The 16295-nt window shown below is 36.5% G+C and overlaps 1 protein-coding gene across 13 annotated transcripts in view; it reads left to right on the top strand.

Moving 5' to 3' along the window:
* The window catches only part of MYCBP2 (MYC binding protein 2), a 281767-nt gene that overhangs the window by 102883 nt on the left and 162589 nt on the right, over positions 1 to 16295 (top strand). For all 13 annotated transcript variants that reach the window (XM_053216756.1, XM_053216750.1, XM_027065047.2 and 10 more), the window contains 3 exons: positions 4517 to 4634; positions 10263 to 10467; positions 11065 to 11218. In XM_053216756.1, the coding sequence (XP_053072731.1) occupies positions 4517 to 4634; positions 10263 to 10467; positions 11065 to 11218 (477 nt within the window). The remainder of the gene's footprint in view (positions 1 to 4516; positions 4635 to 10262; positions 10468 to 11064; positions 11219 to 16295) is intronic.

Raw genomic sequence — 16295 nt, 5'->3', positions numbered from 1 at the left:
TCCTGGTGTGTTAAACAGAAATTAGTCAAAACTTTCTATTGTAACCACTCTAGTTACCCTGTTTGTCTGGGCCCATGTGGGACTTGGAAGGCAGGACACAATACCTGTGGTATTGATTCAGAGATGAATTAGCCACTTCTATGGAGGAACAGTCCCAGGAGGAACAGAGCCCCTGTAGCATACATGTTAACTACCACAAAGAAAACATTTATAGGTATTTAGTTGAAATAAAGTACATAGTTGGGGGTTATTTTTAAAAGTTTATAGTAATCAAGTTCTTTTAATTGGAATTTATTGTATAGCACACATTGATTATGTGTGGTTAAAGCAAAGTAAATATTGTAGTGTGCATTGTGGTAAAGATTAATAAAAATGTTATTGATAGTCTCTTTATTTAATGTGTTGTCTTGGCAGAATGACTGAGTTCATTCTCCAGTTTGGGTCCTGATTCTATCACTTGGTGCCTATATGACCGTGGCCATGTTTCTTAACTTTCCTTTGTCTCAGTTTCTTTCTCTGTTTAATTGGATGGAGTAAGTACATTTCCTTCAGAAGGTTGTTGTGAGAATTCAGGAGGATAATGCCTGTCACTTAGTATAGGGCCTAGTCCATAGTAGGTGCTCAGTGCTGTTAGCTGCTGCTTTTTAAAGTGAATGTCAGAAAGTTTGTGAGAGCTTTTTTATATTCACCCCTGCCATGAGTCTACTAACCCTCTTTTTAGTTTATTTTGTTCAGTATGCTTCTAAATGTCTGAATTCTGTATTCTTTTTAAACCATTTACAGTAAACTTAAACCTGGATATTTGCAAAGAGATTATAAAGTTTAGATACTTTAATTCTGTTTTCCAGTAGAATTTTGATCATTCTTATAGTATTTTTGAGTTTCATCTTTTTCTTGCTATCCTGACTACATTCTGCATTAGTATATTTATTACCCAATCATAGTATCTGGAACCATTTAGACAAGGTTGAAATCTTCATCTCCTACCAACTATGTGACTGACTGCAGTTTACTAGACCTTAGTTTAAATATCCCATAGGATTGTGGAAGAATCAATTCAGTGTATGTGAAATGCCTAGTGTGCACACATGCATGCAAACATACACACGTGATTTTTCTTTTCTGTTCTTGTGTTTTCAAAACAATAAATGGGCTCACTAATATTATGGAAAGAGTTCAAAGACTATGTATTAGAAGGTCTGCTATCAGCTCTTGGGAAGATGCTTTGAGCTCTTCAGATCTACCTATAGAGTTATTTTGATAATCAGTTATACAGTTTATGTGAAAGTGCTTTGCAAAATTGCAGATAAGTTAACAGATATAAGAACGTCCCCTTCATTCTTTGTTAGTGGACATTTCTGTTAGAGAGCATTAGTTCACCGTATAACCCTTTGAATGGACAGTTAGTTGTCTTTTTGGCAAAAGTCTCTATAGCTCAGAGTTGAAAACGATTTACCTTTCACTACTATTCTTGGCCATGTTACTCCATCCTCAAGTCAAAAAACTACCACTCTTTTGAGGCAAGATCATTCTGTTGTACTCCCTTTTATTACCTACCGTTCAGTCATTGCCTTTCATTCACTGAAAATTTAGTATCTGGTTCACAGTGTTTTCTGTCTCTGAGTCTTGTCCCATTCATGAGTGACTTCAGTATCCGTGAGAATGATCCCATACACTATACCTATCTTGGCACCTTGTATCTAGTAAACTTTACTTCCACATTCATGGTGGTTATTTCCAAGACCCATCTTGGATCAAGCATAGCTCCAACTCTGAATTCCTAAGTTTATAAAAAGCTCATAGTCTGATGATAGCTTTACTTTACTTGGCCTTTGACTTTATCAGTACTTCATTCCCCACTACACTTTACATTTTTACTCTCTCTGACCTTTTTTACTTTATTTTCTACCCAACTTAGAGATTGTTATGGATTCTTTTCACCTATACTCTTACCAGCAACCTCAGTTTTTTTGCCCTCTTGGTCTTGATAATAGGGCATGGCAACACTTCCTGCATGAATCAATCTATCCATATTTTCCATGTCTAACTTAGACTTCTGGAAAAAAGTAAATCACCATATATGTGCAGATTGTTAAATGATTTCCAGATTCAACCAGGTCTTCTACAATGGGCAGTAATTGTTCTGTTTTGTGGTTTGGGACTATTTGGTTTCACATCTCTTGAATTTGATGAAAGATATGGGATCTCTCTTCAGAACAGTAGGTATAAGAACATATACATAAAAGTTGGCTTATGGGGCACCTGAGTGGCTCAGTCAGTTAAGTGCCCGACTTCGGCTCAGGTCATGATCTCACGGTTTGTGAGTTCAAGCCCCACACCAGGCTCTGTGCTGACAGCTCAGAGCCTGGAGTCTGCTTTGGATTCTGTGTCTCCCTCACTGTCTCTCCTCCTCCTCCTCTGCTCGCACTCTGTTTCTATGTCTCTCAAAAAAAAAAGTTAAGAAAAATTAAAAAAAAAAAAAAGTTGGTTTATAAATTTAGGAGGTTCACGGATGTCCTGAAGTTCACTCATAGGCTTTCTAGAAATCCTTTGGATCTGAGTTAAAACTCCTGGTCTAGATATTTATTTGTTCCCTTTACCATCCCTTTTTTGTAATCTTCATATTCTCTGCTTACCCATTTCCTTCTTCTCTCAGCATGTGACTTCTGTTCACATCACTACAAAAATAAAAACCATTAGGTGGAAAATTCTTTAGCCCACCAACTCTACACACCTACGTGCATCCATACTATTTCTTTGCTCCTTTTCATGTTACTTTGAAACAAGGACCTGTTCTTGTCCATGCTATGAAGCCTTTACCCTAGGGATCTAGTTCTGTTTCATTTCTCCTGTCTAAACTGTATCTTTAGCCTTTTTATCTTTACTCACTCTTGTAAACTTAAACAGATTTCTGTCTTCTTAAAAGGAACAAAGCCTCATTGAGCTTCATTTCCTCTTTAGCTGTTGGTTCTCCTTTCTTTTTTCTGTTTTGGGGCAGAGATTCTTGAAGAGGCTTTGCATAGTCTCTGGCCCCACTGTTAATGCCTCATCTGCTGTAGTGTTGTGCCTATTTCCACCAGAGACTTTTTCCTTGCTAAGTCCCATGGTCACTTGTATGTGTCTCTGGAGTGTTTAGCATGTACATTATATCCCCCTTCTTGAAACTTTCTCCTCCAGTGACTGTCTTCGTGCCACATTTTCCCAGAGTTCATGCTTCCTCTTTGTTATGTCCTAGATTGCTGTGAGCTCTTCTTCCTCTGTCCGTCCATACCTGAAGTGTTGGAAAAAACTCATGATGAAAATTAGGATCTCTTCTTTGCTCTAATTGTCTTCCTAGATCTCTCATTCATTTTCATAGCTTGAGTGAATGTTACCACCGTCTACCTTGCTGCTTAAGCAAAAACCTTCCTGCCAAGTCTAGTCAGTTCCGTTCCTTACACAGCTATCATACTCATTCATTTCTTTGAATCCACACTGTTTTTAGTTCAGGCCTTTATCATAACTCATCCAGATTATTGTGAAATTTTCATAACTAGGTTTCCAGGTGCTAGTCTCGCCCTTTCCAACTCAGTTTTCATTGGAGCCTGAATAACCATTAAAAAATGTACTTTATGTAATTTTTAAAAAATTTGAAGTATCATAATTGTCTGAAACAGAGTTCCTATTATGTGTCAACTGTTTCTACAGTGATTATTCTAATTACAGATAATGATTACTAAAAATGGTGAATAAATGGTTAGTAAAGTGATACAAGGATGGGGACAAGGATGGATACAGTGGATATGAGGGTGTCATTTATTCAGTGTTAACTGTGTGCTGGACACTGAGCCAAGCACTTGATGTATATAAACTTCTTTATTGTTCGTAGGAAGCCTATGGGGTAGGTACTAGTTAGTACTATCCTCCATGTTATAGAAGAGAAAATTAAAACACAAAAAAGATGAGTAACTTGCTTAAAGTCATGGTCACAATGCTGTTGGAGCCAGGGTTCACACCCTGGCCATCTCATCTAGCTCTAGAGTTTAAGCTTCTAGCCACTGTTGTAGTGCCTCTCACCATATCCCACTCTGATTTCATTAACTACTGTATTAAAATCTAAAATTATAGCTCAGTAAAAAAAAGGTAGGAAAAAGAGTATAAAATTGATTGTTTTGTATAGTTCCTGTTAAAGCTGTGTATGATTTTTATTTCATCCAACAAATATTTATAACATGACTTTTGCTATAAAAGCAAAAGTAGCACCAGTCTTTGAGAAAAGACAGAGATTGTGTGTCCATAATTAGAGTAATAAATTTAGGAAATCTTTTTAATAATCTCTATGAAGTCAGTGATAACCTCTTTTACATCTTTGTGGATCTAGGTGGAAACAGGCATATAGTACCTCAATAAGTATTTAGTAAATATACTATTAGTGCCTTTTATGTCTTCGATTCCTTATTGCAATGTTTATTTATTACTTTTTATTTCAGTTGAGGCCTGTAAGAAATTGACTTAATTTTTTTTTTTTTTAACCTAGGGGATGTCCCACCCTTGTTCAAGCACTGCCAGGCCCTAGCACACAAGTTACTGCAGGCAGCAACCACACGGCAGTACTTTTAATGGATGGACAGGTCTTCACATTTGGAAGTTTTTCTGTAAGGAATTTTTTAAGCATTAATAGTATTGCATTGTACCATTGCCTTACAATTTGTGTTAGCTGTTTTTTCTGGTTTCAGTGAAATTCTTGTGTTATAATTATTGCATATGCATATTTCCTGTCTCTACATCTAGCACACACAAGACCTGAATGACGTTACTTTGAAATAACTTTCTTCTCCAGGATAGCATTAGAATTTATTAAATTTAACAATGTATTAGAGTTGGACATGTTTATTCCAGGTCAAAATTCTTTAAACATTCAGTAGAGCTAATTCTATCATTTGGAAGCGTATTTCCCAACTAGCTTGCACAGACTGATTTTTCTTAACCTATAGAACTGTTTCTAACTTAGCACTTCTTAAAGGCCTAGTTTTCTTAATAGATTTATTTAAAATTATAGTTTCCTTTTTCCTCTCCTTATCTCTCTCTCTCTCTCTCTCTCTGTTTCCCTCTGTTTGCCTGTTTGTTTCTCTCTTTTTGCCAAAACTTCAAAAGAGTAAAAAATGCTCTGAGAGTTTTGTATAGTTTGGTCATAATAGAGATCAAGGAAAAGCCTCATAAGACTTTAAGCCTCATAAAACCTATACCATCTCTGTCATGGGTAACTGTTTACAACTCTATAACCTAAATTTCTGGGTTGGAATTTGCAGCTATTGATTTTTCAAAAATGTGAATGTGAACTTTAAGAAAAAATCTTTTCGGGCACCTGGGTGGCTCAGTCGGTTAAGTATCTGACTTAGGTCATGATCTCACGGTTCATGAATTTGAGCCCCGCATTGGACTCTCTGCTGTCAGCATGGAGCCTGCTTGGGATTCTTTCTCTCCCTCTCTCTGCCCCTGCCATGCTCTCTCACTTGCTCTTTCTCTCAAATAAACTTGAAAAAAAAAAAAAAAGAATCTTTTATTTGGAAATAATTTTAAACTTCAGAAAGGTTGCAAAAAGTAAGAGTAGTACATAGAACACCCATATACCCTTGAGCCAGATTCATCTATTGGTAACATTTTGATTTGCTTTATAACTTTTACATACATGCTCTTATTGTCCCTTACACACTCTGTGGGTGTGTGTGTAAAACTTTTTTTCCTGAATCCTTTAAGAATAACTTTACATATATTGTGACCCTTTACTCTTGAATACTTCAGTTTATATTTTTTTGATTGATCCAGTAATTACTTTTTGACTTTTTTTTTGTCTCCTCTAATCTATGATCAGTCATTGCATCTGATTATCATGTCTCATTAGTCTCCTTTAATCTGTACCACACCCACACCTTTTCTTTATTATGATGACATTGATGTTTTTGAAGAGTATAGTACTTTTTTTTTTTTTCCTAATAAAATGAGCCTCATTTTTGTTTCTCTGCTATTTTCTCATCTTTAGATTTCAGGTTGTGCATTCCAAGCCAAAATACTATGTAAGTGATGTTGTGTTCTTCTCAGGTATCACGTCTGGAGGCACAAAATACCCACCTGCCCTTCATTGGTGATGCAATTTTTGATTACCTGGAAAATGTTTAATTTCTCTACTGCATAATTAGTATTTTTTCCCTTGAAATTAATAAGGAATTTATGGGTTGATTCAATTAAGTGAGTCCTATTAAAAAGACAGTTGTAGGGTACCTGCTTTTCATGCAGTTTCCCCCTAGATTTAGCATCCCATTCTTGCCTAGACCATTCTTTAACTATAACGGTTACAAAAAGATGATTTTCTAATTCCAGCACGCCATCACATTTACCAATTGGCCCTTTGCATTTTAGTGTAAGCAAGAGCCCATCTTATTTGTTTCATACAGATGCATGTATTTGTATTTTTTTCATTACTGTCCTTAATTATTTGGTTGCTTCGATTGTCTCGTATTTCATCGATTCAAGTCCCTTCAAGCTGGCTCCTGTGTTCTTGTGACATGCCCCTTCATTTTTGGGAGCATTTCCTTATTTCCTGGCATAACAAGATGTTTCAGGCTTACCTGTAAGCCTAGAATCAGCCATTTCTCTGAGAATGCAGGTTTGTTTTAGTGGGGAATAGGATTAGACACCCAGTTGAGCACTAGGTATATTTATTGCTATGGGGTGTCTTTATATCCCCAGTACACATATATGTACATATATCTATACATGTAAGTATTTTAGAAATCATAAGCCCATACCAGTCAGTACCTCTAATTCCATTTCATCCCTATAGGGGTCTTTCTTACCTTGACCCATTCCATGTTTGTTTTGTTTCCTTTTTCCACAGTAAGAATTTTGGCTTCTAACAATATCAATACATTTATTTCTCATTCAGTCAGTCCTAAAATATGGGTAAAATAGTTTTATATTTGATTTTCCCCTCACCACTATAAACACAAACTCACTGAAAGGAGTTCAGGATTTTCTGTCCCTCTCGCTCCTGCCCCCTTTTACCTGTGTCCCTCCCCAAAGCTAAAGGTATAAAGTCAAGTATTGTGTTTATAAGTCACGTGGGTTTTTCTTCTTACCCCAGTTCAGTGGAATTATGTTATTCCTTTGGAATAGAATTGGATTCATTTGCTTCAGTTTGCTTTTTGTTTCATTTTAAAAAATAGTTAATATTAATAAGAATAGGTACAAATAACAGATTCTTTGTGAAGAGCAGCAACAGCCAAGGATTACCCTTCTTCCCCTTGTTTCTGAAAACAAGCCCTTTTTCAGATCCATTTGTCTCACCCTGTCCTGGGGCAGGGGTTCATCTCTGTAAAGTGAGTAAGATCTGATGTCAGGGGCTAAGGGAGAAAGAGAGATGACCTTTCAGCATGGAGGAGATCACTTCGTCCTCAAACAATGAATGAGGCTCCCGAGGGGTGTCAGCAGTAGTAGAAAAGGGGCAGATGCAGAAGACTGTTACACAGTGGCCTCCTTCTTCTCCCTGTGGTAACAGGCCCCCTAGCCCTTTCTGGGAACACACAGGTTAAAATGCTGACGCCTGACATGTCATGCCCCCTTTGAGCTCTCAGACTTCCAAGGAGACAGGCTTGTGGCCCAATGCACTGTTTCAATTTGTTTTAGTTTTAGGATCCCTCTTCTCATATCCTTAGGTGTAATTTTATTATTTGAATATGTAGAACATTGACATGTTTCTAAAAGTTAAGTTATGCAAAAATAGTATATACTGTCAAATGTCATTTCCCCCCTATCCGTTTTACTCCATGCTTGTAAGTAATAAACTTCATTGTTTTCCAGTTTATCCTTCCTGAGTTTCTTGTAGGATTAATAAATAAATAAGTACACACATATACTGTCTACATCTGCATTGTATAGATACAGGTTTGTGTGCATATATATATGCGTATGTATGTAACACATGTTACATAATTATTTCCCCTTCTTTATTTTTCAAAAGGTAGCATTTTATATATGCTCTTCTGCACTTTGCCCTTTTTACTGTACTGTATTTCCTGGAAATCACTCCATGTTCGTAGAGATCTTCCTTATTCTTTTTTTTTATTTCTGCATAGTACATTGTACATATATACTATATTTTATTCAGTCAGTTTATGATGCTTGGACATTTAAGTGCTTTCCAATATTTTGCAACAAAACAATAAATACTGTTAGAGGTGTATCTTTGAGGTAAATTTCTAGAAGTAAGGTTGCTGGGTTGAAGGTTAGTGCCTGTGTAGTTTTGTGAGATATTAACAACTCCCTTCTGTTTTGTATTCTCGCCAGCAATGGATGAGAATACCTGTTTCTCCACAGCTTTGCCAACACAATGCACTGTCATGCCTTTTAATTCGTGACAGTCTGATGGGTGAGAAGTGGCCCTGCACACTTTGAAGCCTTTTTCCTGTAGCTGGTGCTGTGAACCTTCAAGCCCTTAACCTACATTTAGTGTTTTGACATTAAGGGTTAGGTTTTCTCTTTGGGTAGATGATTTTACCAGTGCTTTTTCCTAGTCCTCTGTACTCCTGTCTTCTTCTCAAGCCACCCCTTTTGCAGGCTTCACCCCCTCCAACTTGCAGTGGCAGGTGGGTGGAGAAAATGGTTGGAATTTGTTTTATTCCTCTGGTTGCAGGTGACTTAAAGGTCAGCAGATCTGCTATTTCCTAATACTGCTGAAGGCTTGAGTGATGTGTGGTTTTCTTTGCCCTGTGTATTGGTTTTTATATTGTTTTGCAGGGGAGGGGGGATTGTGAATGTTAATATTTGAAATCAGACAACCATTATTGTCCTCTACCCCTAGAAGTTCTAGTTGTGAACTTTCATGAATTTAAATATGGTTTATGTGTAGCCATATTCTGAATGCCTGGGGTTGTCCAGGCATCTGTTGTATTTTTACACTGCTTTTCTTTACATTAGTTGGTTGATAGTAAGGGAGTAGATACTTATTTCGGTAGTTAATGACAAATAGAATTCTTTTTCTTCTGAAAGCATAATGTCCTTGAATATGATATATTTTGCTCACTGTTCACATTCTTATGGGGTTTTTTTTTGTTTGTTCTGTTTTTTTTTTGTTTTTTTGTTTTTTTGTCAAAAAATAAGAACAGACATTGAAAGAAGCTGAGAATAAACATCAGGGTTTTTTTGGCTTCTCTGTTCCTGTGCTTGCCACTTTTCCCTCCCCTGGCTCAGCCCAGGGATTGAAGTTCTGTTGCTTTTGCAGTCACTTTGTGGCTGTGGTTTCTTGCTATGATGTTGGAGTGATAGAACTCACTAGAAACCTAATAGTTGGGGTGAGAATTAACCAGGCTGTTTATAGTGCTCCAGACTCCCTTGTTCTTCAGCTTTTTTGCTAATGGTTTCTCATTCCCATTACTTACAGACAATGATGCGCTGGAAGTCAAGATCCAGCATTTTCCACCCTCCAGAGGGTTTTTGGAAGGGAAGTTTTTGTGGGGGGTGGGCGAGCTCCTGAGCCTGGGGTGGATGAATGTTTACCTATCCACCATCAGCATTCTTTTATAGCTACTAGCTTAGTGGAGAAAGGCTTCCTCTTATTTTTTAAATTAAACTCTTACCTAACCTAGTACCTGTGGACAGCCATAGTTTTAAATAAGTTAACAATTATTTACTTAAGATACCATTCCTTAACATTGTTTCTGCTGTTTATCTTGAAACATAAATGAAATAACTTACTAACACATGATCATGTGAACATACTTAATTTTCAAATTGTATTCACAAGTTGTAGTATTCATTATTTTGGCCTTTACTCAAATATTTTCAGACTGTGATTTTAATAGTGACTTTCATTGTATACTGTCAATATCACAGTGATTTTTTTCAAAGTGAATTTTTTAAATGAACAATTTGTAATACTAATTTTTTTTAACATGTTGTATATTTTACTTTCCATTTAAATGTAGGTAAAGACAATATTTCAGGGAGATTTCTTGCATGGAAAATATTTAGCTTTATTATTGTTTTTTAATAATGCATTTTGTGGCTTATTAGGAGCAGAGTTTCTAAGAATAATAGAAATTATTTTATTTCTATATAAATTTTGGTCCAAATTTCACATGAATGTCATTAATAAGTAAAAGTACTAACAGTAAATAAAGAATAATTTTTCATAGAGCTATTTTTGTCTACTGTCTTCTTAATTTTATAAAAAATCAGATATTTTTTTATCCAATAATGTTGTTATTATGGTTTATTTAATTTTTTAGAAAGGACAACTTGGCAGACCAATTTTGGATGTGCCATACTGGAATGCAAAACCAGCTCCCATGCCTAACATTGGATCAAAATATGGAAGAAAAGCTACCTGGATAGGTGCAAGTGGGGACCAGACTTTCTTGCGAATTGATGAAGCACTTATTAATTCTCATGTACTTGCTACATCAGAAATTTTTGCCAGTAAACACATAATAGGTAATATCCCTAAAAAACGTCCTTCCCAAAATCATTTTCTTGATTGATAGTAAATGATTCATCATCTTTCCTTATCATTAGATAAGTCTTAGAGCTTTTTGTTTTCTTTCTGTTTGAAGAAATTTTAAAGAAGCTTCTAAGTGTCTGTGTTTATATGAGTATTTATAAGCTAGGGAGTCGTGGAAATATGAACCAAATTGAAGTAGGATAAACCCTGTGTTGGAAGGAGGAATTTTTGTATATTAGTTCTGATAGGTAAATGGTAGAAATTAATTTTTATGAAAGGTTATGTAAGTCAAACTTTGAGGTTCCATCTGTAGGTATCAATCTATACTTGTGTCTGTGATACCATAAATAATTATATAATAGGGTAATATAGATTTTAAGAGCATGTGTTGTGGATTTAGAACACCTGAAGTTTTAGTCCTAATTCTATTACTTAAAAATGTTTAGTTAATCTATTTAAATCTCAGTTTTGTCTCATCTGTGAAATGGATGTAATAATAATACTTACCTTATAAGTAATACTTAATTTCTAAGCTGAGGGTATGTAAAAGGGTAATGCATTTTTAAGATGTATAAATATCTTTCCTCAAGGCTTGGTACCTGCTTCTATGTCAGAACCTCCTCCATTTAAATGTCTTCTGATCAATAAAGTGGATGGGAGTTGTAAAACTTTTAATGACTCTGAACAAGAGGATCTGCAAGGATTCGGTGTGTGTCTTGACCCTGTATATGATGTCATTTGGAGGTAAGCTCTGTTTATAAAATAGAGTGGTGAATAAGTTTTGATCAAATTATACTTTTGTGGTGATATAAAATTCATGTATAAGCAGACTTTACATACATGAGTACTTTCCTATTTAACTGTGCTTCCTGGGACCTTTACAGTGTAGTGCAGTGATTAAGGCAGCCAGGCTGCCTCAGTTTATCCCACATCCACAATTTGCTTTCTGTGTCAACTTGGAATAGTTATCATGGCTCTATGTGCTTCACTTCTGTCATTTATAAATTTGGAATGATAGGGGCGCCTGGGTGGCTCAGTCGGTTGAGCGTCCGACTTCAGCTCAGGTCACGATCTCGCGGTCCGTGAGTTCGAGCCCCGCGTCGGGCTCTGGGCTGATGGCTCAGAGCCTGGAGCCTGCTTCCGATTCTGTGTCTCCCTCTCTCTCTGCCCATCCCCTGTTCATGCTCTGTCTCTCTGTCTCAAAAATAAATAAACGTTAAAAAAAAAATTTTTTTTAAAAAAATAAATTTGGAATGATAATAGTACCTACCTCATAGATTGTTAGGAGGAGTGAAGAATTTAGAGCTGAGGCACATAGTAGGTGCTATAGAATTGTTTGCCACTGTCATTATATTAAGCACTTTTACTTTTAAGAATTCTGTTATTATTTTTGGTCTTTTAGCAATCATATCTAAACTGCGTAGAGCTCATTCTTTTTTCATAAATATTGAATTATTACCGACTATGTAGAAGAAACTATGCCAAACATAGTACAGAATAATTAAGGTAAATAAACTCACCCTTTATGAATGCACATAACAGGATCCCCAAATTGGTAGAGAAATGTCGAAATGTATAGGGCTACCAAACTCTGGAAACTGTAAAAATGTAGAGAATGGATACAGATACACTAGAGACTCAAATTATATTGTATTTGTTTAAAATTTATTATGGTGCTTTATATACATAATGAGTAAAGAAAAGTGTTGACCCTTTCAGCAACTCTAGGTTTGAATACTAGTAGGAGGTGTCCCCTGCATTACCAGAGTGACTTATCACAGGACTTACCTCCCCCACCCTGCCCCAATCCCTTGCATTGTTTATTTGGCCAACATCAGTGGACAGGAATTAGATAAATTGAAAGGTTTAAGTAGCACCAGTAAGGAAAGGCAAAAGGCTTTTTCTGTCTTCCTTCCTCTGCACGTGCCTGCTTTCATTTCTATCAGCCAGCCACGTCTTAAGAGGCCATGCTATCATTCCTAAGGCTGCATTCAGAGTGAAGTAATTATATTGCTTCCCAGGTTGCTGACCAGCATAACTATCTTACTCGGACACTTTGTGAGAAGTGAAGAAGCCAGAATTGAGTAGTGCTTTTCATTCTCCTTGGCAGCATTACATAGGATAGATTAGATAATGAAAGACTGCAGGTAAGTAGTCTTATAGTAAATCTTACGGAGACATGAAATACTAGGAATCAAAATTAGAATGGTCATGTGGGATAGCATGGAGGGTATAGAAAGGCACATGGTGTAAAGATAGACTAGTCATTAGTTATTTACTGATTACAAGTCCATACACAAGAGACTTAGTTACCAAAGAGCAAGCACTGGTTTGAACCTAGGGTGTTTTATTTTCTAGAATCTTTATAGAATATGTATAACTTTTATATGTTTTATTTTTAAATGAAGTAAATTTGTATTAGCAAAATAAAAGTTGACAGGGTGGAATTTGTTTATGGATACATTCACTAAATTAGAAATGCATTCTCTACATTAGTTAATAGCAGAACTGGATTCTAATAGTATAACTAGAGCCATTTCCTAGAGTCTTAACAGAACTCAGAAGTGTGGTAGGCAGTTAGTTGAACCTTGCCTTTTTCACATATGGTGATAACGTTGGGAGAGATGATCTCAAATGTCTCCACAGTCCTTGACCATTTACCCCTTTGTTCCAGAACAAAGATTGAGAGATGAAGAGCAGTCACTCCTCCAGTGTTTCACTAAAACAGCTGGAGGGTGTTTTCTTGTAATCAGAATTAGAGTTTTTATTCTGTTATCCTGACTTCAGGCTATTTTATGTCCTTTGTGTTTTTCACTAGGGTACTTGCATTTTACAGCTGTCATAGGTACTGCAGATTCAGTATTAGCTTACTTTGACTTTCCTTCCATCCAGAATGCTTCTTTTTGTAGTCTTAACAGAGAATTTCTCCTGTATAATTAGAAACTTAACACCTATAGAAAGCAGATGAATGTTAAGAATAGCAATTTTATTTCCCACTTCAAATATATATACAATTAATACATGAATATGTGTTTTCATTTTTAAAAAATTTTTTTAACGTTTGTTCATTTATTTTTTTTAATACGAAATGTATTGTCAAATTGGTTTCCATACAACACCCAGTGCTCATCCCAACAGGTGCCCTCAATGCCCATCACCCACTTTCCCCTCCCTCCCACCCCCCCATCAACCCTCAGTTTATTCTCAGTTTTTAAGAGTCTCTTATGCTTTGCCTCCCTCCCTCTCTATTTTTTCCCCTTCCCCTCCCCCATGGTGTTCTGTTAAGTTTCTCAAGATCTACGTAAGAGTGAAAACATATGGTATCTATCTTTCTCTGTATGACTTATTTCACTTAGTATAACACTCTCTAGTTCATCCACGTTGCTACAAAAGGCCGTATTTCATTCTTTCTCATTGCCAAGTAGTATTCCATTGTATATAAAAACCATACCTTCTTTATCCATTCATCAGTTGATGGACATTTAGGCTCTTTCCATAATTTGGCTATTGTTGAAACTGCTGCTATAAACATTGGGGTACAAGCGCCCCTATGCATCAGCACTCCTGTATCCCTTGGGTAAATTCCCAGCAGTGCTATTACTGGGTCATAGGGTAGATCTATTTTTAATTTTTTGAGGAACCTCCACACTGTTTTCCAGAGTGGGTGCACCAGTTTGCATTTCCACCAACAGTGCAAGAGGGTTCCCATTTCTCCACATCCTCGCCAACATCTAAAGTCTCCTGATTTGTTAATTTTAGCCACTCTGACTTGTGTGAGGTGCTATCTGAGTGTGGTTTTGATTTGTATTTCCCTGATGAGGAGTGACGTTGAGCATCTTTACATGTGCCTGTTGGCCATCCGGATGTCTTCTTTAGACAAGTGTCTATTCATGTTTTCTGCCCATTTCTTCACTGGATTATCTGTTTTTCGGGTGTGGAGTTTGGTGAGTTCTTTATAGATTTTGGATACTAGCCCTTTGTCCAATATGTCATTTTAAGATATCTTTTCCCATTCCGTTGGTTGCCTTTTAGTTTTGTTGATTGTTTCCTCTGCAGTGTAGAAGCTTTTTATCTTCATGAGGTCCTAATACTTCATTTTTGCTTTTAATTCCCTTGCCTTTCAGGATGTGTCAAGTAAGAAATTGCTGCGGCTGAGGTCAGAGAGATTTTTTCCTGCTTTCTTCTCTAGTGTTTTGATGGTTTCTTGTGTCAAATTCAGGTCCTTTATCCATTTTGAGTTTATTTTTGTGAATGGTGTAAGTAAGTGGTCTAGTTTCATTCTTCTGTATGTTGCTGTCCAGTTCTCCCAGCACCATTTGTTAAAGAGACTGTCTGTTTTCCATTGGATATTCTTTTCTGCTTTGTCAAAGATTAGTTGGCCATACTTTTGTGGGTCCAATTCTGGAGTCTCTATTCTATTCCACTGGTCTTTGTGTCTGTCTTTGTGCCAATAGCATGCTGTCTTGATGATTACAGCTTTGTAGTAGAGGCTAAAGTCTGGGATTGTGATGCCTCCTGCTTTGGTCTTCTTCTTCAAAATTATTTTGGCTATTCGGGGTCTTTTGTGGTTCCATATAAATTTTAGGATTGCTTGTTCTAGCTTCAAGAAGAATGCTGGTGCAATTTTGATTGGGATTGCATTGAATGTGTAGATAGCTTTGGGTAGAATTGACATTTTAACAATATTTATTCTTCCAACCCATGAGCATGGAATGTTTTTCCATTTCTTTATATCTTCTTCAATTTCCTTCATAAGCTTTCTATACTTTTCAGCATACGGATCTTTTACATTTTTGGTTAGGTTTATTCCTAGGTATTTTATGATTCTTGGTGCAATTGTGAATGGGATCAGTTTCTTTGTCTTTCTGTTCCTTCATTATTAGTGTACAAGAATGCAGCTGATTTCTGTAAATTAATTCTGTATCCTGCGACTTTGCTGAATTCATGTATCAGTTCTAGCAGACTTTTGGTGGAGTCTGTCTGGTTTTCCATATATAATATCATGTCATCTGCAAAAAGTGAAAGCTTGACTTCATCTTTGCCAATTTTGATCCCTTTGATTTCCTTTGGTTGTCTGATTGCTGACACTAGAACTTCCAATACTATCTTAGCAAACAGCAGTGAGAGTGGACATCCCTGTCATGTTCCTGATCTCAGGAAGAAAGCTCTCAGTTTTTCCCCATTGAGGATGATATTAGCTGTGGGCTTTTCATAAATGGCTTTTATGGTGTTTAAGTATGTTCCTTCTATCCCGACTTTCTCGAGGGTTTTTATTAAGAAAGGATGCTGAATTTTGTCAAATGCTTTTTCTGCTTCGATTGACAGGATCGTATGGTTCTTTTCTTTTCTTTTATTAATGTGATGTATCACATTGATTGATTTGCGAATGTTGAACCAGCCCTGCAGCCCAGGAATGAATCCCACTTGATCATGGTGAATAATTTTTTTTTATATGCTGTTGAATTCGATTTGCTAGTATCTTGTTGAGGATTTTTGCGTCCGTATTCATCAAGAATATTGCCCTGTAGTTCTCTTTTTTTTGCTGGGTCTCTGTCTGGTTTGGGAATCAAAGTAATGCTGGCTTCATAGAATGAGTCTGGAAGTTTTCCTTCCCTTTCAATTTTTTGGAACAGCTTGAGAAGTATAGGTATTATCTCTGCTTTAAATGTCCTATAGAATTCCCCAGGGAAGCCTTCTGGTCCTGGACTCTTATTTGTTGGGAGATTTTTGATAACTGATTCAATTTCTTTGCTGGTAATGGGTCTGTTCAAGTTTTCTATTTCTTTCCATTTGAGTTTCAGAAGCGTATGGGTGCTTAGGT

Source organism: Acinonyx jubatus, chromosome A1 (assembly GCF_027475565.1).
Source record: "Acinonyx jubatus isolate Ajub_Pintada_27869175 chromosome A1, VMU_Ajub_asm_v1.0, whole genome shotgun sequence".
Classification (NCBI taxonomy): Eukaryota; Metazoa; Chordata; class Mammalia; order Carnivora; family Felidae; genus Acinonyx; species Acinonyx jubatus.
Note: the sequence above shows the minus strand (reverse complement) of the source record. Positions and strands in the feature narration are given on the sequence as shown.